The sequence below is a fragment of the Somniosus microcephalus genome, chromosome 4 (genome assembly GCF_052327205.1).
Source record: "Somniosus microcephalus isolate GS21.2 chromosome 4, FLI_Smic_1.0, whole genome shotgun sequence".
NCBI lineage: Eukaryota > Metazoa > Chordata > Chondrichthyes > Squaliformes > Somniosidae > Somniosus > Somniosus microcephalus.
The window spans coordinates 184,193,612-184,220,741 of NC_140990.1; the positions used below are offsets into that span (position 1 = coordinate 184,193,612).

Below are 27,130 nucleotides of genomic sequence, written 5' to 3' on the forward strand. Positions count from 1 at the left end.
GAAACAGACCATTGAACCAGTCCGTTACAGTACAGAAACAGACCATTGAACCAGTGTGTTACAGTACAGAAACAGACCATTGAGCCAGTGTTACATTACAGAAACAGGCCAATCGAACCACAGTCTGTTACAGTACAGAAACAGACCATCGAATCACAGTCTGTTACAGTACAGAAACAGTCCATCGAACCACAGTCTGTAACAGTACAGAAACAGACCATTGAACCAGTCTATTACAGTACAGAAACAGTCCATCGAACCACAGTCTGTTACAGTACAGAAACAGACCATTAGAGTCATAGAGTTATACAGCACAGAAAGAGGCCCTTCGGCCCATCGTGTCTGCGCCGTCCATCAAGCCCTGTCCAATCTAATCCCATTTTCCAACATTTGGTCCATAGCCTTGTGTGCAATGGCATTTCAAGTGTTCATCCAAATGCTTCTTGAATGTTGTGAGGGTTCCTGCCTCTACCACCCTTTCAGGCAGTGAGTTCCAGACTCCAACCGCCCTCTGGGTGAAAAAGTTCCTCCTCAAATCCCCTCTAAACCTCCTGCCCCTTACCTTGAATCTATGCCCCCTTGTTATTGACCCCCCCCATTGAACCAGTCTGTTACAGTACAGAAACAGTCCATCGAACCACAGTCTGTTACAGTACAGAAACAGACCATTGAACCAGTGTTACATTACAGAAACAGACCATTGAACCAGTCTGTTACAGTACAGAAACAGTCCATCGAATCACAAAAAGACATCAATAAACTTGCAGAATGGGCATATACAGGAAGACATTAATAAACTTGCAGAATGGGCATATAATTGGCAAAAGAAATTCAACACAGATAAATGTGAGGTATTAACATTTTTGTAGGAAGAATAGGGAGGCCACTTATTACTTGGAGGGTGCGAGTCTGGGTGGGGTAGAAAAGCAAAGGGATCTCTGAGTACAAATATACAAATCACTAAAAGTAGCGATACAGGTTAACGAGGCCATAAAAAAAGCAAACCAGGCACTAGGGTTTATTTCTAGAGGGATAGAATTGAAAAGTAGGGAAGCTATGTTAAACTTGTATCGAACCTTGGCTAGACTACACAGTACTGCGTACAATTCTGATCGCCATATTTTTAAAAGGATATAGAGGCACTGGAGTGGCTGCAGAGAAGATTTACAAGGATGATACCAGAAATGTGAGGGTATATATATCAGGAAAGGATGAACAGGCTGGGTCTCTTTTCTCTTGGAAAAAGGCTGAGGGGTAACCTAATAGAGGTTTTTAAAATTATACAAGGTTTTGATAGAGTGGATAGAGAGAGAATGTTTCCACTTGTGAGGAAGAGCATAACTAGAGGCCATAAATATAAGATGGTGACCAAGAAATCCAACAGGAAATTCAGAAGAAACTTCTTTACCCAGAGAGTGGTGAGAATGTGGAACTCGCTACAATGGAGTGGTTGAAGCAAATGGTATAGATGCATTTAAGGGAAGGCTAGATAAGCATATGAGGGAGAAGGGAATAGAGGGCTACGTTGACAGTTAGATGAGGAAAGACTGGAGGAGGCTCGATAGCAGTACGGCGTTCCGGTCTGTCACTGTTGGGGTTGTCCAAGGGTCCTGACGTTCCAAGTCCCGAACGTCATTTTAAAGGGTGGAAGATGCCTGTGCGTGAATTCTTTTAACGTGGGGTGGTCGCTGCATACCAGCTACCACACAGGCTTGACAGTTCAAGGTCTTGGTCCAATGGCAAGGGGATTCAAGACGATTGGAGATCAGGTTCTGCTACATCAGCCTAACACACTCACTCACTCACTCACTCACACTGTCGTCCTCCCTCCTTCCCGCAGGTCCCCTCTGCCTGGGTTTCATAGGCTGCAGTGTGGTCCTCCTGACCCCGCTGCGCCACTCCTGGGCCTCAACCTCGCTGCTGGGCTCGTCCTTGCTCCTGGGCCTCGTCCTCGCTCCTGGGCTTCATGGCAACACCCTCGCTCCAAGCACTGGCATCTGCTGGACTACGTTATCGTCCAAGCGCAGGACCACAAGGACGTCCACATCACCCGCGCCATGACAGAAGCTGACAACTGCTGGACAGACCACCGCCTAATCCACTCTGTCATCTCCATCAACGTAGCCCCAAAACAGCGGCGGCAACAGAAGCAATGCCGCAGGAAAATCAACACGAGTACTCAAAGACCCTGCTAAGAAAGCCCTATTCAGCCCGCGCCTCACAACCAACCTGACGACTCCATAATCAGCACCTGTGAAGAGACGCTCGGTCACTCGACCAGGAAACACCAAGACTGGTTCGACGAGAATGACCAGGAGATCCAGGAGCTAATAAGCCGCAAGCTCAAGGCATTCCTGATCTGGAAACAGCAACCGAACTCGAGAGCAAGAAAGCAGCTCTACAGACGCCTGAAGGCCGAGGTCCAACAAAAAACTCGCGACCTAAAGAACAGATGGTGGCTGGAGAAAGCATAAGAGATCCAGCAGCTAGCCGACAACCACGACGTACGTGGATTCTTTAACGCAGTCAAGACCACCTATGGCCCAAGCACCCAAGGTCCTACCCCACTGTGGGCCAAGAACGGAGAGATACTCAAGGACAGAGAGGCAGTCAGTGCCCGCTGGAAGGAGCACTTCGAAGACCTCCTTAACCGAGACTCTGTCTTCGACACAAGTGTCCTCGACTCCATCCTGCAGCATGCTACCCGCCACCACCTCAGCACAACCCCAGCCCAGCATGAGGTTGAAAAGGCCTCCCGACAACTGAAGAACAAGGCCTCAGGAGCAGATGGAATCCCCGCCGAGGCGCTAAAACATGGCGGAGAAGCACTATTGGAGCGATACATGAACTCGTTTCTCTTATTTGGAAGGAGGCGAGCATGCTGGGGATCTCGGACGCCGTAATCGTGACCATCTTCAAGAAAGGTGACAAGTCCAATTGCGGTAATTACAGAGGAGTCTCTCTCCTGTCTGCCACATGGAAAGAGATCACAAGAATCCTCCTCAATCGCCTTCTCCCAGTGGCTGAAGAGCTCCTCAGAGTCGCAATGCGGATTCCGTCCACTAAGGGGCACAATGGACATGATCTTCACCTCGTGTCAACTACAAGAGAAATGCAGGGAACAGCACCAACCACTGTGCATGGCCGCCTTTGACCTCACAAAGGCCTCCGACACCGTCAACCATGAGGGATTATGGAGTGTCCTCCCCAAATTCGGCTGCCCTCAAAAGTTTGTCACCATCCTCCGCCTGCTTCACGACGACATTCAAGCCGTGATCCTGACCAACGGATCCACCACAGACCCAATTCACGTACGGACCGGGGTCAAGCAAGGCTGTGTCATCGCACCAACACTTCTCGATCTTCCTGGCTGCAATGCTCCATCTCGCTCCACAGTAAGCTCCCCACTGGAGTGGAGCTAATCTACAGAACAAACGGGAAACTGTTCAACCTACGTCGCCTCCAGTCCAGATCCAAGGCCGTCCCATCCTCTTGTCATCGAATTACAGTATGCAGACGACGCTTACGTCTGCGCACACTGAGGCCGAACTCCAAAACGTCGTAAACACCTTCACCGAAACGTACAAGAGCATGGGCCTTCTACTAAACATCCGTAAGACAAAGGTCCTCTACCAACCAGCCCCCGCCACACAGTACTGCCTCCCGATTATCAAAATCGGCAACCAGTAACTAGTGGTGTTCCGCAGGGGTCAGTGCTGGGTCCCCAACTCTTTACAATCTATATTAACGATTTGGAGGAGGGGACCGAGTGTAACATATCAAAGTTTGCAGATGATACAAAGATGGGACGGAAAGTAGTGAGTGAGGAGGACATAAAAAACCTGCAAGGGGACATAGACAGGCTAAGTAAGTGGGCAGAGATTTGGCAGATGGAATACAATACTGGAAAGTGTGAGGTTATGCACTTTGGCAGGAAAAATCATAGAGCAAGTTATTATCTTAATGGCAAGAAACTGGAAAGTACTGAAGTACAAGGGGATCTGGGGGTCCTGGTGCACGAAACTCAAAAAGTTAGTATGCAGGTGCAGCAAGTGATTAAGAAGGCCAATGGAATGTTGGCTTTTATTGCTAGGGGGTTGGAATATAAAAACAGGGAGGTATTGCTGCAGTTGTACAAGGTATTGGTGAGGCCGCACCTGGAATACTGCATACAGTTTTGGTGTCCATACTTAAGAAAAGACATACTTGCTCTCGAGTCAGTACAAAGAAGGTTCACTCGGTTAATCCCGGGGATGAGGGGGTGGTCATATGAGGAGAGGTTGAGTAGATTGGGACTCTACTCATTGGAGTTCAGAAGAATGAGAGGCGATCTTATTGAAACATATAAGATTGTGAAGGGGCTTGATCGGGTGGATGCAGTGAGGATGTTCCCAATGATGGGTGAAACTAGAACTAGGGGGCATAATCTTAAAATAAGGGGCTGCTCATTCAAAACTGAGATGAGGAGAAACTTCTTCACTCAGAGGGTGGTAGGTTTGTGGAATTTGCTGCCCCAGAAAGCTGTGGAAGCTACATCATTAAATAAATTTAAAACAGAAATAGATAGTTTCCTAGAAGTAAAGGGAATTAAGGGTTACGGGGAGCGGGCAGGAAATTGGACATGAGTCTGGGTTCGGAATGGTCATGGCCCTGTGGGTAGTGGAGCGGGCCCAGGGGCCGTGTAGCCTTGTTCTGCTCCTACTGTGTTCTAATTCTGTTAGATTTCAGGAGATGGTTTTATTCCTGTTCCTGGCTGGGGTGGAGATCGCCTTTACAGAAGGTAAGTACTGTAGAAAATATAGGGACAGAGTGATCTCCTGGAAGAATTTTGATCGCCTAGATGGGTCGGAGAGGAATTTCCCAGATTTTTTTCTCCCAAATTGGCCATTGGGTCTTTATCTGGTTTTTCGCCTCTCCCGGGAGATCACATGGGTTCGGGTGGATGCAGACTGATAGAAGATTTGAGGTTAGGATCAGATCAGCCATGATCTTATTGAATGGTGGAGCAGGCTCGAGGGGCCGATTGACCTACTCCTGCTCCTATTTCTTATGTTCTTAAAATCCACGACAAGGCCTTGGACAACATGGACCACTTTCCATACCTCGGGAGCCTACTGTCAACAAGGGCAGATGTCAATTGACGTAATAAAACTCTCTACGCACTTGGTTTGAGCATAAAGCAAGGCTTTAATCAACTTGTTTCAGAACATGGAGGTCTAGTTGTACTTCACTAGTTCCTGTCTTACAAAATGTCCCTGGCAAGCTGGGCCCACGCCCGAGTATTTATACTCCTTGGATGGCGCCACCAGCTGGCCGTCCAGCGTTATTTCATGAGTAGTTTCTTGATGAATGATGAGATTTATAACATTCTTCCTGCCTAAAAGATTTGGAAGTCCGACGACTTCCTCTTAACGGATTAGGCGGACCGCGAATAGCCGCAGTCTTTTAGATTTTTGTTTATGGCTAGAAGGCACGTCTCCCAGGACCGTGTCTTGGTCCCTGGGCCGCTTGATCCGTAGCGGTGGATCGACAGGGCCCATGTTGCTCTGATCGACCCGAGGGAGGCTGGGGAGATCGTGACTCCGGGTGCGGGTCCCCACAGGCGCAGAACTGGCTTCATCCTGTTGGATAGCCGGGGATTGACCGGCGTCCTGGCCTCGGGTGGCCATCCCACGGGGAGTGCTTGGCTCTCCGAGTGGATCCGGTGGGGCAGCTGGTAGATCTCTCAATGTCCCAGGTAGGGCGTCATCTTCGGGGGAGCACAGTGTGTCGGCATCATCCCCGTGGGTCCTTCTATCGGTTGGGTCCGTGGAACCGGCCAGACAGGGAGCCAGGTCCCGGAGCGACACGGTGGACTCCCGGCCATCAGGGTACCGCACGTGCGCGTACGTGGGGTTGACGTCCGTGAGTTCTACCTCGTCGACGAGATGATCGTTTTTAGATGATCGGAAGAATCTTCGGAGCAGCACGGGGCCGGGAGCTGCCAACCATGATGGTAGAGACATCCCATGGGTGGAGCGACACTGGAAGCTGAAGAATCGCTCACGAGGTGTGACATTGGTAGACGTAGAAAGGAGAGACCTGATGGAATGCAACACGTCAGGGAGCATAGTTTCCCACTGCTGGTCTGGTAGGTTGCGTGACCTCAGCGCAAGATGAACAGCGTTCCAAATGATAGCGTTGTATCTCTCAACCTGCCCGTTACCGATGGGATGGTACGGTGTTGTTTTACTTGTGGTGATTCCCCGTTGGGTGAGAGAACTTTTGAGTTTGCTTAACATGGAGGAGGGACCCCGATCAGAGTGGATAAAATTGGCCATGCCGCAAAGGGAAAAGACTTGATCAAGGCATTTGATCACTGTGGAAGTAAGGGGAAAGCGTGAATATTCGTCCACTATAGTCTGTAAGTAGGTGTTTCGCGTTGAGGAAGGCAATGGCCGTTTAAAGTCAATGCTGAGTCGCTGCATAGCGTGTATGAGCAAGCCATCCGATGGACGGAAGCATTGCAGTTTTAATTCCGCACAAATCCTATAGGAGGAGCACGTTCTTTTCACATCTTCCATAGAAAATGGGAGATTTTTAGATCACACACAGTGCAACATACGGGTAACGCCAGGATGGCATAAGTCAGTATGAAGATCCGCCAGAGTCGAAGTTGACATAGAAGAGCAGAATGCCCGCGTGAGGGTATCCGGGGCCACATTCTCTTTGCTGGGTCGATAATGTATGGTGTATCCAAAGGCGGCCAATTCCATCCTCCAGAGTTGTATTTTGTTAATGCGTTTCCGGTTATCCGGCATAAAGGCCACGGAGCGCTGATTGGTTATAAGTGTGAAATGGCGACGAGCGAGAAAATGACTCCATTTGCGTACCTCTTCGATGATAGCCGTAGCCTCCTTCTCGACAGGAGGATAGTAGAGCTCGCTACCCTGCAAAGTTCTGGACAGAAATGCAACGGGTCGACCACCTTGATTCAAGGTAGCCGAGATTGCCACATCCAATGCATCGCACTCGACCACGAAAGGAAGATTTTCATCAGTGGAACAAAGCGTTGGTTTTTCCAGTTGTCGCTTGAGGAGGTTGAAAGCTGAAATAGCCGTTGCCTCTAATGGAAATGACTTCGCGTGAAGCAGGGGCTGGATCTTGTCGGAGAAGTGGGGTATCCATTTTGCATAATAGGCGAACATGCCGCGTGCCCGACGAAGAGAGCAGAGATTTGTAGGGGGTGGGAGCTCCTGAAGTGGACGAAGTCGCTCCGGATCCGGTTTGATGACACCGTTGCCCACCCAGTAGCCGAGGATGTTGACTGATGGTACTGATTTCACAGATTTGGATTCATTTAAGGTTAAGTTGCGACGACGGAGAACGTCAAAAAATTTCTGGAGGTTGGCATCATGCTCCTTCTGGTCATGACCAGCAATGGTGATATCCAGATATGGAAAAGTGTCCATTATGTTTTCCTGTTTGACTAGGCTATCCATTGCCCGTTGAAAGACGGCCACCCCATTGGTGACCCCAAATGGAAGGCGACAAAACTGGTAAAGCCGACCATTGGTCTCAAAGGCCGTATACTTTTTGTCAGAGTTCTTTAACGGTACTTGATGATATGCGCTCTTTAAATCAAAAGTTGAAAATACCTTGTAGTTGGCAAGGTTATTGACCATGTCATCGATGCGTGGTAGTGGGTAGGCATCCAGGTCAGTATACTGGTTAATAGTTTGCGAGTAATCGATGCAAAGACGTTTCTTGTGTTGATTCAGAGGATTTTTAACAACGACGACTTGAGCCCGCCCGGAAAATGAACATGGCTCAATGATACCGTCAGTTAGAAGGCGAGAGATTTCTGCCTCGATAAAGGATCGATCATCTTGGCTGAAACGTCGTGATTTAGTGACTATGGGCTTACAATGGGGGGAAAGATTGGCAAACAAGGAGGGCTCGTCGAGCGAAGCTGCCGAAAGTGCACAAAACGGTACTTTGGAAATAGTAAGCTCCAGCTTTGACCCTCCAAACTCAAAAGTGAGTCTTTTGTGTTGTTTCTGGAAATCCTGTCCCAGGAGCACATCACTGCATAGGTTCTTGAGCACCCCGAGCCGGGTGGAGAAATAAGTGCGGCCATTGAGAATAAGGTCGACAAGACAAAAGCTGGAAGAATTGGTGGTCAGTGTCGTCGGAGCCATTGCAATTTCCCTGTCCATGGGGTAAATACGCCGTTTTAACTTACAGCCCGCTCACTAATGAAGCTGTCAGAGCTGTATGAGTCGATTAGTGCACTCAATGTGTCCATTTACCGAAACCTTCGCGGCTGCATGGGACAGACTTTGGGGAAAAACAGCTGTGATGGGAGAAGGGGCAGTTTTACCCTTGACAGCTGTAACCTTGGTAGTGGTTCTTGGGGGAGGAGCAGTTTTATAGATAGCTGCAAAGTAACAGGAGCTCTTGACTGGCATACCTTAGAAAAGTGACCTTTCTTGCTGCAATGATTGCAGGTTGCATTGCGAGCAGGACAGAATTTCCTATAATGGAACGCACCTCCACAGAAGAAACACTTCCTTCCAGATTGCCAAGATGCCACTAGGGCGGGGTCATCATCAGTGAAGGCTTCTAGGGTAGGGTTGTCATCCGCTAAGTTAGAGTCATCATCGGTGAGGGCTTCTGCCCAAGACCTATCGAAGGAGTCATTAAAAGTGATAGCAGCAGCCCGTGCACGAGGTAAAAGATAGGTATCTGCATTCATCTTTGCTAAGTCCAGGGAACACGCCTGGTCATAAGCAGCCTGTAACTCGAGGGTTTTATTCTCCAACAGACGCTGGCATATGAAGGGAGACGTAATTCCATTAATAAAGGAATCGCGAATTAGCTCCTTCTGATACTGCTCCGCTGTGACAGCTTTAAGGTTACAATCCTTGCTGAGCCTGCGAAGCTTTTGAAGGAATTTGTTAAGTGATTCCCCGGGTTGTTGTCGAGTTGTGGCCAATAGATGCCGAGCAAAAATTTTGTTTGGGGGCCTTAACATACAGTCGCTGTAATGTTAGGATAGCGGCGTCATAGTTTACACAGTCTTCGATATAGTCAAACACATAAGGAGATACATAATTGGCAAGTATCTCTAATTTATCAGGAACATTCTCACCACACACCCTGAGGAAGTTGAAGGTATGATACCAGTGTTTCCATACCTTAGCAGTTGTAGGTGATTTGGGTCCAGGTCCAGACGGGCGGGTCTGAGTATTTTGTCCATGATGGATTGATATCTACGCCGAGTTACCTTCTGCAGTTGAAGTCGTAGCTGGCTGTTCCCGAAATCACAGAGCGTGGAGTCGATATCAAGTTGATTAAATTGACGTAATAAAATTCACTACACACTTGGTTTGAGCATAATCAACTTGTTTCAGAACATGAAGGTCTAGTTGTACTTCACTAGTTCCTTGTCTTACAAAATGTCCCTGGCAAGCTGGGCCTACGCCTGAGTATTTATACTCCTTGGACGGTGCCACCAGCTGGCCGTCCAGCATTATTTCATGAGTAGTTTCTTGATGAATGAGATTTATAACATCAGTGACACACCTTCAGTGTGCCAGTGCAGTCTTCACCTGAGGAAAAGTGTGTTTGAAGACCAGGACCTCAAACCCAGCACCAAGCTCATGGTCTACAGAGCAGTAGTGATACCCGCCCTCCCGTATGCTTCAGAAACATGGACCTTGTACAGCAGGCACCTCAAAGCACTGGAGAGGTACCACCAATGCTGCCACCGCAAGATCCTGCAAATCCATTGGCAGGATAGGCGCACCAACGTCAGTGTTCTCGCTCAGGCCAACATCCCCAGCATCGAAGCTTTGACCACACTCGATCAGCTCCGATGGACGGACCACATTGTCTGCATGCCCGATACGAGACTCCCAAAACAAGCGCTCTACTCGGAGCTCTGACATGGCAAGAGAGCCCCAGGTGGGCAGAGGAAATGCTTCAAGGACACTCTCGAAGCCTCCTTGAAAAAGTGTGACATCTCCACCAATACCTGGGAATCCCTGGCCCAAGACCGCACAAAGTGGAGGAGAAGCATCCGAGAAGGCGCCGGACACCTTGAGTCTCTTCGCCGGGAGCAAGCGCAAGGAGCGCACGTCAACCCAAGCACCTCACCCACCGGCCCCTTCAACCACCATCTGCCCCACCTGTGACAGAGACTGTAGGTCCCGCATTAGTCTCGTCAGTCATCTGAGAACTCATTTTTAGTGTGGAAGTAAGTCATCCTTGATTCCGAGGGACTGCCTAAGAAGAAAAAGATTGGCCAGGACACTGAGGAGAACTCCCCAGCCATGGGATCTGAGAGGGCAGACAGGGTCTTGGTTTAACATCACATCCAAAAGATGGCATCTCCAACAGTACTGCACTGAAGTGTCAGTCTGGATTATGGTCTCAAGTCCCTGGAGTGGGACACAAATCCACAACACTGTGACTCAACCATAGTTGACACCTAGAACAATGAACAGGGAAAGTTAGAAATGTGTTCAGAGGGGTTATTAGAACAGGGAATGCTTTAGTCAAGGGGCTATTGAGACCGAGACTAACTTCAATTTAAAGTTGATTTGTTAAGCATTTGAAACAGAAAAATATAAATCTCGACATTACTTAGCCTACCCTTCACATTCAGTGCCCTCTGTATAAACTCCTGAATCTCATTTTGTCATTGTGTTGGTAGCATAGAAACGTAGAAGATGGGAGCAGGAGTAGGCCATTCGGCCCCTCGAGCCTGCTCTGCCATTCAATGTGATCATGGCTGATCATCCAATTTCAGTACCCGGTCCCTGCTTTCTCCCCATACCCCTTGATCCCTTTAGCCTTAAGAAATATATCCAACTCCTTCTTGAATATATTTAATGAATTGGCCTCTACTGCCTTCTCTGGTAGAGAATTCCACAGGTTCACCACTCTCTGGGTGAAGAAATTCCTCCTCATTTCTGTCCTAAATGGCCTACCCCTTATCCTTAGAATGTGACCCCTGGTTCTGGACTCCCTGACCATCGGGAACATCCTTCCTGCATCTAGTCTGTCCAGTCCTGTCAGAATTTTATAAGTTTCAATGAGATCCCCTCTCATTCTTCTAAACTCCAGCGAGTACAAGCCCAATCGACCCAATCTCTCCTCATACATCATTCCTGCCATCCCAGGTATCAGCCTGGTGAATCTTCGCTGCACTCCTTCCATGGCAAGAACATCCTTCCTCAGATAAGGCGACCAAAACTGCACACAATACTCCAGATGTGGTCTCACCAAGGCCCTGTACAACTGCAGCAAGACATCCTTGCTCCTGTATTCAAACCCTCTCGCTACAAAGGCCAACATACCATTTGCCTTCTTAACCGCCTACTGCACCTGCATGCTTACCTTCAGCGGCTGGTGCACAAGGACACCCAGGTCTCATTGCACTTCCCCTTCTCCCAATCTATTGCCATTCAGATAATCTGCCTTCCTGTTTTTGCCACCAAAGTGGATAACCTCACATTTATCCACGTTATATTGCATCTGCCATGCTTTTGCCCAATCACCCAACCTATTCAAATCATCCTGGAGTTTCTCGGCATCCTCCTCACAGCACACACGCCCACCCAGCTTTGTGTCATCTGCAAATTTGGAGATATTACATCTAGTTCCCTTGTCTAGATCATTAATATATATTGTGAATAGCTGGGGTCCAAGGACCGATCCCTGCGGTACCCCACTAGTCACTGCCTGCCACTCGGAAAAAGACCCGTTTATTCCAACTCTTTGCTTTCTGTCTGCCAACCAGTTCTCTATCCAAGTCAATACCTTGCCCCTATTCCCATGTGCCTTTACTTTACACGCTAATCTCTTATGCGGGACCTTATCGAAAGCCTTCTGAAAGTCCAAATACACCACATCCACTGGTTCTCCCTTTATCTATTTTACCAGTTACATCCTCAAAAAATTCCAGTAGATTAGTCAAGCACGATTTACCTTCTGTAAATCAATGTTGACTTTGTCCGATCCTGTCACTGTTTTCCAAGTGCTCTGCTATTACATCTTTTATAATGGACTCTAGCATTTTCCCCACGACCCTCGCCCAGTCACCTAGCAGCTGCACCAGGTGCCGTGTGGCGTCAACGCATCACTGTGGCTCGTGTCACCACTGCTTTGGACTGGCGCAGTTCCACAGCTGGTGCCTGACTCCGAGTCAGCACAAAACGTTTCTTCTCCTTGGCTAAATTAATCATAATGTTCCTGTTTCAAGTCACAGTGTGGGTACTGTTACCGCTTTTTATCACTGACCAGGAGTGATGCTCTAACTGGGCCTCAGCTGACCCAGCGATGAGCACGAACTGTCCAACTCTCTAAGTGGTGGTCATCCTGCACTGGCTGTGTGTTTGTGCCAATGTTTGGACACGCTCATTATGTCCGCCTTCAGTGGATCACTTGTTTAGTAAGACTGCTCATTGAAATGGTGTTACATTCTCGTTCTGTCGTTTGCCCTCATTTATTTCTCTCCTCTCTCTCTTCCCCTCCCTCTCCTCCCCCACCCCCCCCCCCCCTCCTCTCTTTCTCCCCCCCCCCCCCCCTTTCTGTGGGAAGGGTCAGGTTGAGCTGGGCTGGGTTTGGTTTCTGTGGGAAGGGTCAGGTTGAGCTGGGCTAGGTTTGGTTTCTGTGGGAAGGTTCAGGTTGAACTGGACTGGGTTTGGTTTCTGTGGGAAGGGTCAGGTTGAGCTGGGCTGGGTTTGGTTTCTGTGGGAAGGGTCAGGTTGAGCTGGGCTGGGTTTGGTTTCTGTGGGAAGGGTCAGGTTGAGCTGGGTTTGGTTTCTGTGGGAAGGGTCAGGTTTAGCTGAGTTTGGTTTCTGTGGGAAGGTTCAGGTTGAGCTGGGCTGAGTTTGGTTTCTGTGGGAAGGTTCAGGTTGAACTGGACTGGGTTTGGGTGTCTGGGAAGGTTCAAGTTGAGCTGGGTTTGGGTGTCTGGGAAGGTTCAGGTTGAGCTGGGCTGGGTTTGGTTTCTGTGGGAAGGGTCAGGTTGAGCTGGGTTTGGGTGTCTGGGAAGGTTCAGGTTGAGCTGGGCTGGGTTTGGTTTCTGTGGGAAGGGTCAGGTTGGGCTGGGTTTGGGTGTCTGGGAAGGTTGAGCTGGGCTGAGTTTGGTTTCTGTGGGAAGGGTCAGGTTGAGCTGGGCTGGGTTTGGGTGTCTGGGAAGGTTCAGGTTGAGCTGGGCTGGGTTTGGTTTCTGTGGGAAGGGTCAGGTTGAGCTGGGCTGGGTTTGGTTTCTGTGGGAAGGTTCAGGTTGAGCTGGGTTTGGGTGTCTGGGAAGGTTGAGCTGAGCTGGGCTGGGTTTGGTTTCTGTGGGAAGGGTCAGGTTGGGCTGGGTTTGGGTGTCTGGGAAGGTTGAGCTGGGCTGAGTTTGGTTTCTGTGGGAAGGGTCAGGTTGAGCTGGGCTGGGTTTGGGTGTCTGGGAAGGTTCAGGTTGAGCTGGGCTGAGTTTGGTTTCTGTGGGAAGGTTCAGGTTGAACTGGACTGGGTTTGGGTGTCTGGGAAGGTTCAGGATGAGCTGGGCTGGGTTTCTGTGGGAAGGTTCAGGTTGAGCTGGGTTTGGGTGTCTGGGAAGGTTCAGGTTGAACTGGACTGGGTTTGGGTGTCTGGGAAGGTTCAGGTTGAACTGGACTGGGTTTGGGTGTCTGGGAAGGTTCAGGTTGAGCTGGGTTTGGGTGTCTGGGAAGGTTCAGGTTGAACTGGACTGGGTTTGGGTGTCTGGGAAGGTTCAGGTTGAACTGGACTGGGTTTGGGTGTCTGGGAAGGTTCAGGTTGAGCTGGGCTGGGTTTGGTTTCTGTGGGAAGGTTCAGGTTGAACAGGGCTTGGTTTGGGTATCTGTATTCTCTGGTTGAATTCACTGCCTTCACACTGTTGTGGCAGATGTGATCGACCTCACGATTCATCAGTCTGACCAGTTTCTGGAGCTTGTTGCAATGCCACAGTCATTTTAAGCCCTGTCAAGCCCTCTCTCTTTATAATGTAAAGCGACATGTGTGTTAAATGAAACTGTTTGTGTGAAATGGGGCTAGTAACACACGTTCATTTTTATTTTTCTCGCAGGAGACAGTCGATAGAGATGGAAACAACAAAGTCCTGTCCTTCACAATCCCGTCACTGTCCAAACCATCAGTATATCATGAGGTGAATACTGTCCTATCCTTGCTCTGTATTCTTGGTGGTTTCTGTAACGTGGTATTGTGCAACTAATGCAATAGCTTCATGTTTGGTGAGATTTTTAAAACTTCCTGAGTGGCTTCCTCTGAGGGTTGGGGGTGAACGAACGGCCACTCTGTTACTCAGCTGTGCTGACCACAGGGCTCTGATCTGTCCCTTGCCTGTGCCGGGTGAGTAGACCTCCATCAGGATGGCGTTTGGAGTATAAAAATTGGTCTCCGCAACACTGGACTATAGGGGGAAAAAAATCCAGATGGCGATCCAACTCTGTCCACTAGAAAGTGCGTGGGTTTCAGGGCAGTTGTGGTTCTGTCTTTCGGTGGGCATCCTGCTGACACTCGCTGCCCGGTCCACAGCAGTCAACTCCTGTGAAGATGTATCCAGCCTGAGTCAGCGTCTTCAGGAGGGGGGGGGGGTGGAGAAAGCGAGTAACCCTCAGGAACTATCCAAACATTGGGGAGTTAATAGAACTTGTCCTGAAGATAGCGACATAGGCCATTTAGCCCCGCGCGCTTGTTCCATTATTCAATGAGATCATGGCTGATCTGCGACCGAGCTCCATATACCCACCTTTGGTTAACAAAAATCTATCCATCTCTGATTTAATAACAATTATTAACAATTCACCTAGTATCAATTACCGTTTGTGAAAGAGAGTTCCAAATTTCCATCACCCTTTGTGTGTGGAAGTGTTTCCTAATTTAACTCCTGAAAGGCCTGGCCCTAATTTTTAGACTATACGCCCCAGTCCTAGAATCCCCAACCAACGGAAATAGTTTCTCTCTATCTACCCTCAGTTCCCCTTAATATCTTGAAAACTTCGATCAAAACTTGTGATTTAATAGCTCTAAGATAGCAAAGGTCATGTGACTAGGCAGGAACACAATATGACTTAATGCAGCTTCTAACAATGGGGAAAATTCAAAGCAGAGAAACAATTCGCATCAGTGGAACTTGCAGCACCATAAGTTTTTTTGAGATTAAGATCAGATTTTCCCTCCTAATAACAAGCATGGACTAGCAAAAACTCATTAACTACTACACAAACTGAGCACACTGCTTCCAGCCTATTTTATTGCATTTAACCTAGAAATTATGCCGTGTGATATTAGCAAATGACTGCTTATACATTTGTATGAAATTTAGATGTTGGTATAGATATAGCACTCTTGATCCAGAAGGTCATGGGTTCAAGCCCCACTTCAGAGATTTGAAGACATAATCTAGGCTCACACTTCATTGCAGTGCTGCACTGTCGGAGGTGCCGTCTTTTGGGTGAGATGTTAACGGAGGCCCCCCGCCTGCCCTCTCAAGTGGACATAAAAGATACCAAGGCACTATTTTGAGGTAGAGCAGGGGAGTTCTCCCGGTGTCCTGGGCCAACATTTATCCCTCAATCAGCATCACTAAAAACAGATGATCTGGTCGTTATCTCATTGAAGTTTGTGGATCTTGCTGTGCGCAAATTGGCTGCCGCGTTTCCTACATTACAACAGTGACTACACTTCAAAAGTACTTCATTGGCTGTGAAGCGCTTTGGGTCGTCCTGAGGTCATGAAAGGTGCTATATAAATGCAAGTCTCTTTCGCTACAGCATTAGTGAGGTGCAGGCACGTGCTGGTCAATTCACCCTGTGTTTCTGGCAGTGGGGTCAAGCGGTTCTTGTACCTTGCCCAGATTTCTTTCCGTCGGTTTATTTAATTTAGGTCAGCAGACGGAGGGGCCTCCCCACCCCTTGACTGTCTGCCTGTTATCCAATCTGACCTTAAATGGCACCTTGCAGTTTAGGGATGTTCCCTGAACCCCTTTGCTTTTATAACAAGCAAGCAAAGTGCGTTAGCCAGACACATCAGCTGTTCATCCAATGTATCGGAAGTCAGGGACATCCAGGATTTGAGCAGAGACCTGCACAATGGCTGTTGCTGGAAGGAAGCCCAGTGTTTTGGTGAACGGCCATTCCAAACCTCTACAGCTGCTTTTTGCAGGTTTCAGTTTCATTCAGCATGGATGACTACATCTTCAGATTTATGCTGCCAGTTGGGTTTCCTGACAGATGATGCTTCCTCCTCCTGGCTCCGATATCCTGCTGGGTTAGAGCACAGCAAGACTTGGAACATCCTGAAAAACTCCCCACCTTGTTGGGTCTTTGCTCTCTAAATAGGAAGCATCCTCCATACACAGCACTCCCACCCAGCCATCCCCTTGGGTGTTTGAAGGGTTGTCCTCCATATAGCCTCTGATTCCTTCTGTGCATTTTCTTTCCATTTAAGTAAAAGTTCCTTCCTGGATTGTTTGTTTTGTCCCCATGTGAAGCACTTTGCATTTCTCTACATTGAATTTCATCTGCCACCTGGCTGCCCAATTTCCGAGTCTATTTGAATCCTCTCGCAGCTTATCCTGTTCCGCCTTTGGAGTCTCGCCTTCACTGGTGTTGAATTTTATTGGCGTTGCACTTGGGTAGGGTTTACTTGTGACAAGGAGACGACTTAAGAAAGAAATTTGGCCACCTGTGAAACTCTCAACTGACAGCCCCCCACAGGAAGAAGCACACTAACGAGCCACCCCCACCCCCGCCACAACAGAAGGTGAAGGGTTCACGCCCCAGGGGATCTGTCACTCACTGGATTCTGCGCCCTACATGAGTATCACATCCTTTGGAGGACTAAATTAATGAAAAAGGAAGGAAAGAACTTGCATTTCTATAGAAACCTTCGCGTCCTCGGGATGTTCCAAAGTGCTTTACAGCTAGTGACTTTGAAGTGTAGTCACTGGTGTTTTGTAGCAAATGTGCCAGTTTGCGTTCAGCAAGGTACCGCAAACAGCATCGAGATGAATGACTCGATCTGTTTCACTGATGTTGGTTGAGGGATGAATATTGGCCAGGACACTGGGGAGAACTCCCCTGCTCTTCTTCGTATAGTGCCGTGGGATCTTTTACGTCCACCTGAGAGGGCAGACGGGCTCAGTTGAACACTTCATTTGAAAGGAGGCACCTAAGACAGTACAGCACTCCCCTAGTACTGCACTGGAGTGTCCCCCTAGATTATGGGCTCAAGTCTCTGGAGTGGGACTTGAACCCACAACCTTCTGACTCAGAGCTAGAGTGTGAATGCTGGGTGAGGACAGGGCTGGATTTAGGTGCACTGCTCCCCTCAGTTGAATAGCTTGGCTATTTGATATCTGGGCTCACAGATGTAGTTAAGCTGTGACTCCACAAGAATCAGCCTTCAGAAGAAGAACTACCTCAAGGGCAACAAGGCTTGTTGGAAAGCCAGCATGAGGCTGTAAATATTCTTTTTTTTTTTTCATTCTTGGGATGTGGGCATCGCTAGCAAGGCCAGAATTTATTGCCCATCCCTAGTTGCCCTGAGAAAGTTTGATACAACTGAGTGGCTTGCTAGGCTACTTCAAAGGGCAGCTAAGGGTCAACCATGTTGGTGTGGGACTGGAGTCAGAGGCCTGTTTGGATAAGGACGGCAGGTTTCCTTCCCTGAAGGACGTTAATGAACGCGTTGGGTTTTTACGACAATCCGGCAGCTTCATGGTCACTTTTACTGAGACCGGCTTTTTATTTCCAGGTTTTTTTTAAACTGAATTCAAATTCTCAAACTGCCATGGTGGGATTTCAACTCATGATCTCTGGATTATTAGTCCAGTAAAAATCAGTACATGACCTTACCCAAATATGTTAAAGCCTCTCACTTTGTGTTAATGCAGCCTTCAAGTATAGGCTCCATGGCCCTGACAGAAGGAGCACTTAGCCAGCACGACCTAATCCGAGTGGTGTACAGTGACCTTCACCCTCAGAGGGAGAACTTCACAGCACAGAACAGGTAAGTGAAGCATCACGCAAACTGGGCCTTCAGTTCTGGGCCTGTGTCTCTGTGGCTTGACAGTGACAGTGTGCATTCAGCTTGTGTCCTAACTTCAGTTTTCTTGATTTTATTTTTGTTCATCCTACTTGCTCACGTGTCCCCATTCTATGCCGCGCCCCTTGTACTGCGCCGTGCCCCAGCCCCGCTCTGCCCCTCACTCTGCACGTCCCTATCCAGAGGAGGACCAACTGCCTAGTTCTAGATCTCTGCCAGTGCAAGATGTGTAAGAGATTGAACTGAGGTGTCTCTCCTCTTTGCCCAGAGCACTGGCAGCCCTGTTTATTGAGTATCACTCAGGATATGGTGAGATTAATTACTTTTTAGATCCATAGGGTGGCACAGTGAGTTGGACCCTGGCCTTTCACACCTCAGACCTTGGTTCTCAAATTCTGGGCATTGAAATTCTGGTCTGTCTGTTGGCTGGAAGGGTTCCACGAGAAATAAGTTTGGCAGTCTCAGTCCACTGCTCAGTTCTACAGCACCTGATACCTTTAACAACATCATGACTAGCACTGTGGGAGCACCTTCACCACATGGACTGCAGTGGTTCAAGGAGAAGGCCCACCAACATCATCTCAAGGACAAGTAGGGATGGGCAATAAATGGTGGCCTTGCCAACGATGCCCACATCCTGAGAATTTTTTGTTTTTTTAAGTACAAAATTGCCCTACTTTGGTACTAAGTTGATGACTGCTCAGACAGCCACAGGTTGGCTGATTTGGAAAAGGAAATGTCATACCAGCTGATGGGTGCCAGGCCGGTGTGGTAGAAGTGCCAGTGTGCAGATTGTATGGAGGCATCAAGGTAGTTCTTAATATTCCCCTTTAACCTTTGCTAGCCTTGCTTCACAATTGCCCAAAGGCACGTCGCCAGATTCCTAGAGTCCTGCTGTAACTGGCTCTGGGAGGTCGTGACGCAATAGTTTTGCATAAAATGTGAGACACGAGGCCAGGAGTCTATTGAAGGAATGCTTCATTGTGCATATTTATAACATGAAGTAGTTTATCCAGAGATATAAAGTTCTGTGTTTTTTCCAGGTTTGAAGTGCTGAATTTCCTCATGTTGTGCTATAATTCTGCAGTGGTCTGCATGCCCAACTCTTCCTACCGCTCCCTGTGTAGTATGTGCTCGAGGTAAGTGTTGCTGCCAAAAGTACAACTTGCACTAATAGTGGGGACCAAGGTTTATTTTAAAGCTTAATGTTTTAATTGTCAGTTAGTTGAGGGGGCCACGGTGCAATGCAGTACTGGGATGTGCTCGCACGTGGCCACGCTCTCTCGTGCGGGTGCAGCCGCATGCATTGGACAGAGAGAAAGAGAAGAGCGCAAACAGAGAAGCTGAGTTACACCTTTGAAAAGAACAGGAGAGAAGATAAAGACACTGTGGCAGCTGTGCGGCCGTGTTGAGCTGCACTAAAGCATCCTGTACCCAGGGGCGTGACAAAAAGCAAAAGTTGAAGTTCTCGCCTCAGTAAACAGAAGCTGTAGAAAATATCTCTGATCTGTCAGTTGGGAAATGAAACAAACAGTGCTTTATCCTCTTTCGCCTTTAAAAGAACAAACTTGCATTGACATAGCACCTTTCACAACTTCAGGATGTCCCAAAGCGCTTTGAAGTGTAGTCACTGTTGTGATGTAGGAAACGCAGCAGCCAATTATCACACAGCAAGCTCCCACAAACATCAATGTGATAATGACCAGATTCTGTTTTTAATGATCAATGCTCTTCACGTAGTGCCATGGGATCTTTTACATCCACCCGAGAGGACAGACAGGGCCTCAGTTTCAACGTCTCACCTGCAAGATGGCACCTTCGACAGTGCAGCACCCCCTCAGTACTGGCACTGGGAGTGTCGCCTAGATTATGTGCTCAAGTCTCTGGAGTGGGACTTGAACTCATGACCTTCTGACTCAGAGGCGAGAGTGCTATCAACTGAGCTGACACAGTTGGTCGAATTTTCCAGGCCCCTGTTTGTATTTGTTGTTCTGATGCATTCTGGTTCGACATCTAACATTCGATTTTCAAAATGATTGTGGGGGAGGGTAACAGATATAACCTTCATCTTGTGAAGTGAAATGTCAGGGAAATTAAATTTCCATCTAATTTTTGTGTGGAATCCAAGGAGCAGAGGCGTGGAATGAGATATAAATACTCAGTCTTACTGCAGGGCAAAGCACACAAGTTCAGAGCCTTGCAAGGTTGTTTTGGTGGGTTTGTGTTGGTGAGGGGTGCTGTCCCTCGCCCCGGCGACTCTGTCCATCTCCCTGTTGGTGAGTCACTGTACGAGACACAGCAGATCTAATTTCTCTCTGCCATGAATATTTGACCAACTCCTGGACAAGTGCCGATCAGCAATGGTGCGACTGGCTGTTGTTGGACTGGCTTTGCCTATTTGATCCCCCCTCACCCTGCATCATGGGTTTCTTACCTAACCCCATTGAGGAGGCAGGAACTGGGAATTTGGTGACGGTCTGCTACTCCTCGCGCCCCCTGGAGGAAGGAGAGAGTATATGGGGCGATGGGCTGAATGGGGAATGGGACTGAGGGGAGCGATCTCTGAGAGGGGGCACAGGAGTGAAGGGGGAATGGGACTGAGGGGAGAGATCTCTGTGAGGGGGACACAGGAGTGAAAGGGAATGGGACTGAGGGGGGCACAGGAGTGAAGGGGGGATGGGACTGAGGGGAGAGATCTCTGTGAGGGGGACACAGGAGTGAAAGGGAATGGGACTGAGGGGGGCACAGGAGTGAAGGAGGAATGGGACTGAGGGGAGCACAGGAGTGATGGAGGAATGGGACTGAGGGGAGCACAGGAGTGAAAGGGAATGGGACTGAGGGGAGAGATCTCTGAGAGGAGAGCACAGGAGTGAAAGGGAATGGGACTGAGGGGATCTCAGAGAGGGGGACACAGGAGTGAAGGGGAATGGCCTCCCTCTGTACTGTAGAGTTGTGTGATTCTTTGTGTGCTGCCAGTTAGGAACCCCGACTGCTTGTAGCACACCCCAGTTCAGATCAACAAACTGAGTAAACACTGCACCTGGAGCCCTCCTGGTCTGTAATCCATCAGCGATAAACTGGATGGGTTTATTGGAGAGCCTTTTGTCCTGCTTTTATACAAGTATTTACTGAACTTTGACTTCCATCCCAGCCCATGTTGTGTTGACAGGTTAAAGTTCTGCATTCAATAACCACAACTGAGTGAATCTGTGTTGTAGCAGAGTAAGATGCTGTTTACTAATACCTGGCTATTCTCTACCAATAGGTTGTGTATTACTGGGTTTCCACGACAACGGCAGAAGGTGTGGAGTGATACTTGTGGTCGGGTGGTGCTGGACCCAGAGTTTATGGTGCAGATGCTAACAGGTGTCTATCATACAATGTGAGTAGGACGGGGTGGGTACTGACAGATACCGTCTGTTTACTCACCTACTTATTACTGTAATTACCATCAGTAAATCCATTGTTAAGTCGTTTCTCAGGCCTAAGGTGTGTTCGCTCTCTAACTCTGAGATTGCTACGTGGCAGTTTCCATGTTGCTGCATGGACTGTAAACATGGGGTCAGATCATAGGTCCAACTCCTCGGCCCCCCGAAATCCCCCGGCAGCTGCGCTCCCACTCCTGAACGGCTCCTCCCGGCTCCGCCCTGCCGTTCCCGGCTGCTGCCCCTCCCAGCTCCGCCTTGCCCTTTCCGTCCATCAGTGAGATCTCGGCCAGCTTGACTTTCCCAGCTTCAAACTTGGACGGTTGCCACGTCATGCGCTGCCGATGTCGTAGTGTTGTGACAGTATTCCCGTGATGTGTGCTACCGTGACACTATTACTGTTACCTCTGGTGTCCCCCCCCCCCCCCCCCCCGGATCTATTTTTGCCCCCTCCTGTTTCTCATCTACAGGCTGCCCCTCGGCGACACGGGGTCAGGTTGCACATTTACACTGATGACACCCAGCTCTACCTCACCACCACCTCTCTCGACCCCTCCACTGCCTGTGGTTGAGGAGTTGTGTGGATTTGGTGGTGTGAGGGTGAGGAAATGGAGTGCAGGGAGGAGTTTGAGTTGATAGTGAGTCGCGCTGCCAGTAATAGAAGTGTTCTTCTTGAAGTTTTCCTCTTATTTTTCGACAGATACAATGGAGAGTGGGAACTGGGCCAGGAGGCGCTGGAGGACCTGATGTACCGGGCACAGTTAGAGCTGTACTCACAGCCGCTGCTGGTAAGTCAGTTACTGAGTACAAAACTCGTTGGCTGTATCCACACCTCATGAGTTGTCCCAGCCCTCCCCCACGGGTGGTACAGCGCCGCCTGTGTTACACTAATACTCTGTTTCAGTACTCTGTGTTACATTAATACTAATCAGTTTAAGAGGGGAAATCTAGATACAAGCAGGCGATTTTTGTGGTACTAATCTGGTGTTCAGACATGTGTCTCGGTGCGATATCGATGCAGTGCAGTACCTTGTTGACGTACCTGCTCTGTTCTCACCTTGACTTTAGATTTTGTTGTCTACAGGTTGCTAATGCGATGAAGAGCTCGTTGCCCTTCGATGCTCCTGATGTTTCGAAAGTGGGTCGGAAGTGTCTGCAGGTGGAGGTCACGCCAACGGTACCCAGGATATCCCGTACTGCCATTACCACTGCGTCAATACGAAGGCACCGCTGGAAGAGAGAAGGTAAGCAGATGGGAAAATCCTCCTCTTTGATCTTCGAGATACTTCGGTTAGAAAACATTAGTTCCCCAACACGCGCTTGTTTCCTGCCGTCTGTCTTGTCCTTTCAAAAAATGGTACTGCTGTGCTGCTGCCCTTAATTACCCCAAACTCCGCTTTGTTTCAATCTAAAAGAAACACCTACCAAGTATCATGCAATCTCAGGCCTCCCTGCTGGTGCAGGCCCCTGCCCAGCCCCCTCTCCTTGCCCATGTGGGCCTTGGCCCGGCGTCTCCTCAGACCGACCGACCCCTCGGACTGAACGAGGTTGCGCTCGGGATCTGCGGTTTTGGCTCTGTCTGGCACCAGCGTTACCATTGTTCTGAGCTCTGTCGACTTTCCCTGTTGCTGTCTGCTCTGTTGTCTGTACTGTGTAATCTTCTTGCTTTCTTTTCTCTGGCCTGCAGCAGGCCCTGCTGGATGAGGGAAACACTAAATGTCCTGTGTTGAATCCCAGATTGTGTAGACCTCACAATTGATGCTGAGTCAAGTGACCCCACCTCCCTAACCCGTGACTCGTCTGAATTGGCCGGAGAGCGCAAGAGAAACGGGGCGGGGACGCGAATATCCCCCAGGCGCAGTCAGCAGGAACCAGCGCCCATGGCAACGGAAGAGGGTAGGCCAGACATGAGGAGGCAAAGATCAATGGTGATGCTGGAAGACAGCCGTGGCTCTTTGTCCCCAAGCAGGGCCTCTTTCCAGCCCAGTGCCTGTCTTCACTATCCCAGAGTGTGTTAACACATTCCCCCTATGCTAGCAGCAGGTCAGGTAGTATCATTCTTGTATTGTGCTGTGCCGGGCCGGTACCCCTGTTTACAAACACGTACACTCTGTTGCTGTGATGTAAAAGCATGGCGAAGGGTGATCCAAAGTTCGGCTTTGAAGGCTCTCTGACCGGGCTGTGCTCATTGACTGCCACCCGCATGTTCTCCCTCCCGCAACCCTGCACCCTGCCTGTTCATTTGCGGAGTCCTTGGATTGCTGAGACTATTCCCCCCCCCCTCCCCTGGCTTTCCATTGTAGCTCTTCACACCTCAACATTGATGCTGAAGCTTTGCCAGTCGCAACAAGGAATCGAAGCAAAATTGCTTTTGTTCAAATAAAACACTAACGCTGGAAGTGCTGAGTGGAGCCAGTGAGTTGCCCCGGGCCCTCATCCCGCATCCGCCGCTCTGCTCCCAGCGCGCTTACCCTCCACCCCGTGCCCTCCCCCATGCTCTTCTCCTTTTCCCCCCCCTGCCCACTCCTCCCCCCACTCTTTCCCAGCCCCCCCTCCCCCTCAAGCTTGATACAGTTCCAGAGACAATGGACCCTCTCTAGTTCCTCACCCAGACTCTTGTATGAGCCCAGGCAGCGGTTATTGACGAGGAATTCAACTGGGAGTGGGTGGGAGGTGGGGCGGTGTCCACAGCCTGTCCTCACCCAGAAACCACACACTACTATCTAGCAGAGGTGACTGGACAGTGATCAGAAGCAGGAATCCTGGCTGATTTCCCCTCTCTCTAACCCAGGGATTACTGGACAGTGATCAGGAGCAGGAACCCTGGCTGATTCCCCCTTGCTTTAACCCAGGAGTCAATGCACAGAGCAGGTCAATGGTTGGACAATGCACAGAGCAGGTCAATGGTTGGACAATGCACAGAGCAGGTCAATGGTTGGACCATTAATTTGGTGCCAACCCGACCCTGCTGCTCTGACTGACTGTGGGACGGGTGTGAGCTGCTTCATTTGAGTATTTCTTTGGGGAGGGGTCTTGGGGTGACTTGGAGATTACTCTTAAAAACCGAGGTTTAATTATATTTCTCAGAATTTATTTCAAAGTGCCACTGACTTTGCTCCTCATTATATAAAAATGGTGATTGATGGTAAGTTTAAAAGCAGATGTTACACTATAGACGTGTGCTGGGGATAATGGAGCAGGAGTGTTTATGAAAAAAGGTCCAGCCTGCTCTGGTTTGAATTACTTTACTGGGTGCGTTGGGAGTCTGTCGCTGGATGTGGAGGCTACAGTCTCCACACTATGGCATTGAATGCTTTGCTGCATGGCTGTGTGTGTGTCTCGCTGTGCTGTGTGCTTCATTTAGACGGTTTGAATGTTGAGCTGCACGTGGAGGGTAAGTAACTGGTCAAGGGGAGAATGCTGGATTGCTTTAGCTTAACTTCTCTGAAAGATAAGGCGAAACAATGTCGAAACAAGTGTGTTTGATCAGATGTTAATGTGGTTTTGAAGATTCATTGTCACAGAGACAATCTTAAAATCAAGACTTGAGTACTTCTATTAAGCTGAGACTGTCTGCACCGCAATATCAGCCTGAGCTTGAGAGGAAATGTCCTGTTTTTGTATTTGGGTGCTATGAAAAGGACTGGACATTTAATGCAAGCAAAACCCTTCAAAAATGTTTGATTTTTTAACTCCCCTCAAAGGTAGACTGTGTCCTCAACTTTGAAATAATTTCCCTCGTTACTTCCATGATGTCAATAAGGCTCTTTAACCTAAGAGAGATTAAATAATGGACTCTATTCCGAGGGGTATACTGGAGGAGAACCTGGGCAGTAGTTTACTGAGAAATGGCCAGCATGCGCTGAGGGGAGGGGACACTGCCTCACAAACCTCCTCAGCTCCTTGGAAAATGTTACAGATGAAATAGGTCGTGTTATTTCCTGTGAAATTGTTTATTTAGACTTCCAGAAAACTTTTAATGAAGTTCCACATGAAAGACTTCAAATTAACCTAAAAAATGATTTGAGTAAAAGAACGAACTTACATTTTTATAGCGCCTTACATGATATCAGAACATCCTAAAGTATTTTACAGCCAATGAAGCACTTTTGAAGTGTAGTCACTGTTGTAATGTCGGGATATGCAGCAGCCAATTTGTGCACAGCAAGCTCCCACAAACAGAAATGGGATTATGACCAGATAATCTGTTTGTGATGTTCGTTGAGGGATAAATATTGGCCAGGACACCAGTGATAACTCCCTTGCTCTTCTTCGAATAGTACCATGGGATCTTTTACATCCACCCGAGAGGGCTGATGAGGCCTCAGTTTAACATCTCATCCGAAAAACGGCACCTCTGACAGTGAAGCGGTCCCTCAGTACTGCACGGGAGTGTCAGCCTGGAATAAGGGCTCACATCTCTGAAGTGGGGCTTGAACCCACAACCTTCTGACTCAAACATGCGACGGCTTAGAAAACCGGGTCAGAGTACATGAGAGAGGTGTGATGTCAGACTGGTTGAGTGAAGTCCCGCAAGTTCAGTGCTTGTACCCCTGCGGTTACCAATCTACATTAACTAACTTGTAAAATTTTCTATTGAGATTAAACTAGGGAGAGCAGTAGAGACAGAGGGTGCAGCTAGAGACTTACAGGATGGAGATTTAGCACTGAGGAATCACAAGTATTATAAGTAGATCAAAAGATGGGCACATCCTCGTGACGCTTCTCTGCAGCCTCTCTGGAACTTCACTTGCCCAATGTGGGAGCAAAACTGGAGTTGTTCAGGGTGCGTACTGAGACTCCTATTAACCCTGAGTGCAGGGCCCCTAGTTCTAGTCTTTGCCCAGCAATAATACTTCAAAGCCTATTCTCGTCCTTTTGCCACCTCACACTGGCCTTCAGTGACAAGTCACTGTCCCCTGATTCCCTTTTGGCTCAGTTACCTGGAATGGGACATACCTTGAGGTGCCTGGACCTATGTGTACAGCACTCTGTTTCTCCCTAATAGATGGCACCTGCTATTTCTGCGCCTCTTCACTTACCTAAATCCGCTTTGTAACTTACTATTCAACTCTTCAGGGCGAACCCTTGCTCACATTTTCATCCATAAATTCATCAACCACTCAGTGATCCCCTTCTCAAAACCATTGCTAAATTTAGTTTACAGTGAAGGACCCTGCCCGGGGAAACCCCACTCAGCCGAGTCTGAATCTTTCCCGTTAATGACCGCTCTCAATCTGTCACAATCGACAACATCCTACAGCCATCTGTGCGGAGCTGTATTGGGGATTTTGTAGAAATCCAAATCAACACCATCCACTGAGCTCCCTTTATCCAGTGTGTTGGATCTACCGAGTATCAGAGACTTGAGCAAATCCCCTCCCCAAAACATACAGATCAGTGTAAACGGGAGGCAACTGTTCCACTGCAGTTAGGTAGGTGACTGGGGATTGACCCTGTGACATTCTTAGCCTGTACCCGTGCTGTTCCACGCCAAACAGTCTACTTCTCAACTGCTCCATTTTATCTCGGGCTCCAACATTAAATCGCACTGCTGGGAATGTTCACGCACAAAACCCCAAATCCTCGCTCAATCCCCAGTCACCTGCCGAACTGCAGCGCAACAGTTTGCTCCG

The 27,130-nt window shown here is 48.7% G+C and overlaps 1 protein-coding gene across 4 annotated transcripts in view; it reads left to right on the forward strand.

Moving 5' to 3' along the window:
* The window catches only part of LOC147120061 (hyccin 2), a 50,153-nt gene that overhangs the window by 17,683 nt on the left and 5,340 nt on the right, over positions 1–27,130 (forward strand). For 3 of the 4 annotated variants that reach the window (XM_085985581.1, XM_085985580.1, XM_085985582.1), the window contains exons 5-11: positions 14,087–14,167; positions 17,918–18,033; positions 19,113–19,208; positions 21,335–21,451; positions 22,195–22,282; positions 22,579–22,738; positions 23,232–23,390. In XM_085985581.1, coding sequence (XP_085841707.1) covers positions 14,087–14,167; positions 17,918–18,033; positions 19,113–19,208; positions 21,335–21,451; positions 22,195–22,282; positions 22,579–22,738; positions 23,232–23,390 — 817 coding nt within the window. The remainder of the gene's footprint in view (positions 1–14,086; positions 14,168–17,917; positions 18,034–19,112; positions 19,209–21,334; positions 21,452–22,194; positions 22,283–22,578; positions 22,739–23,231; positions 23,391–27,130) is intronic. The other variant, XM_085985584.1, reaches the window with a different exon arrangement.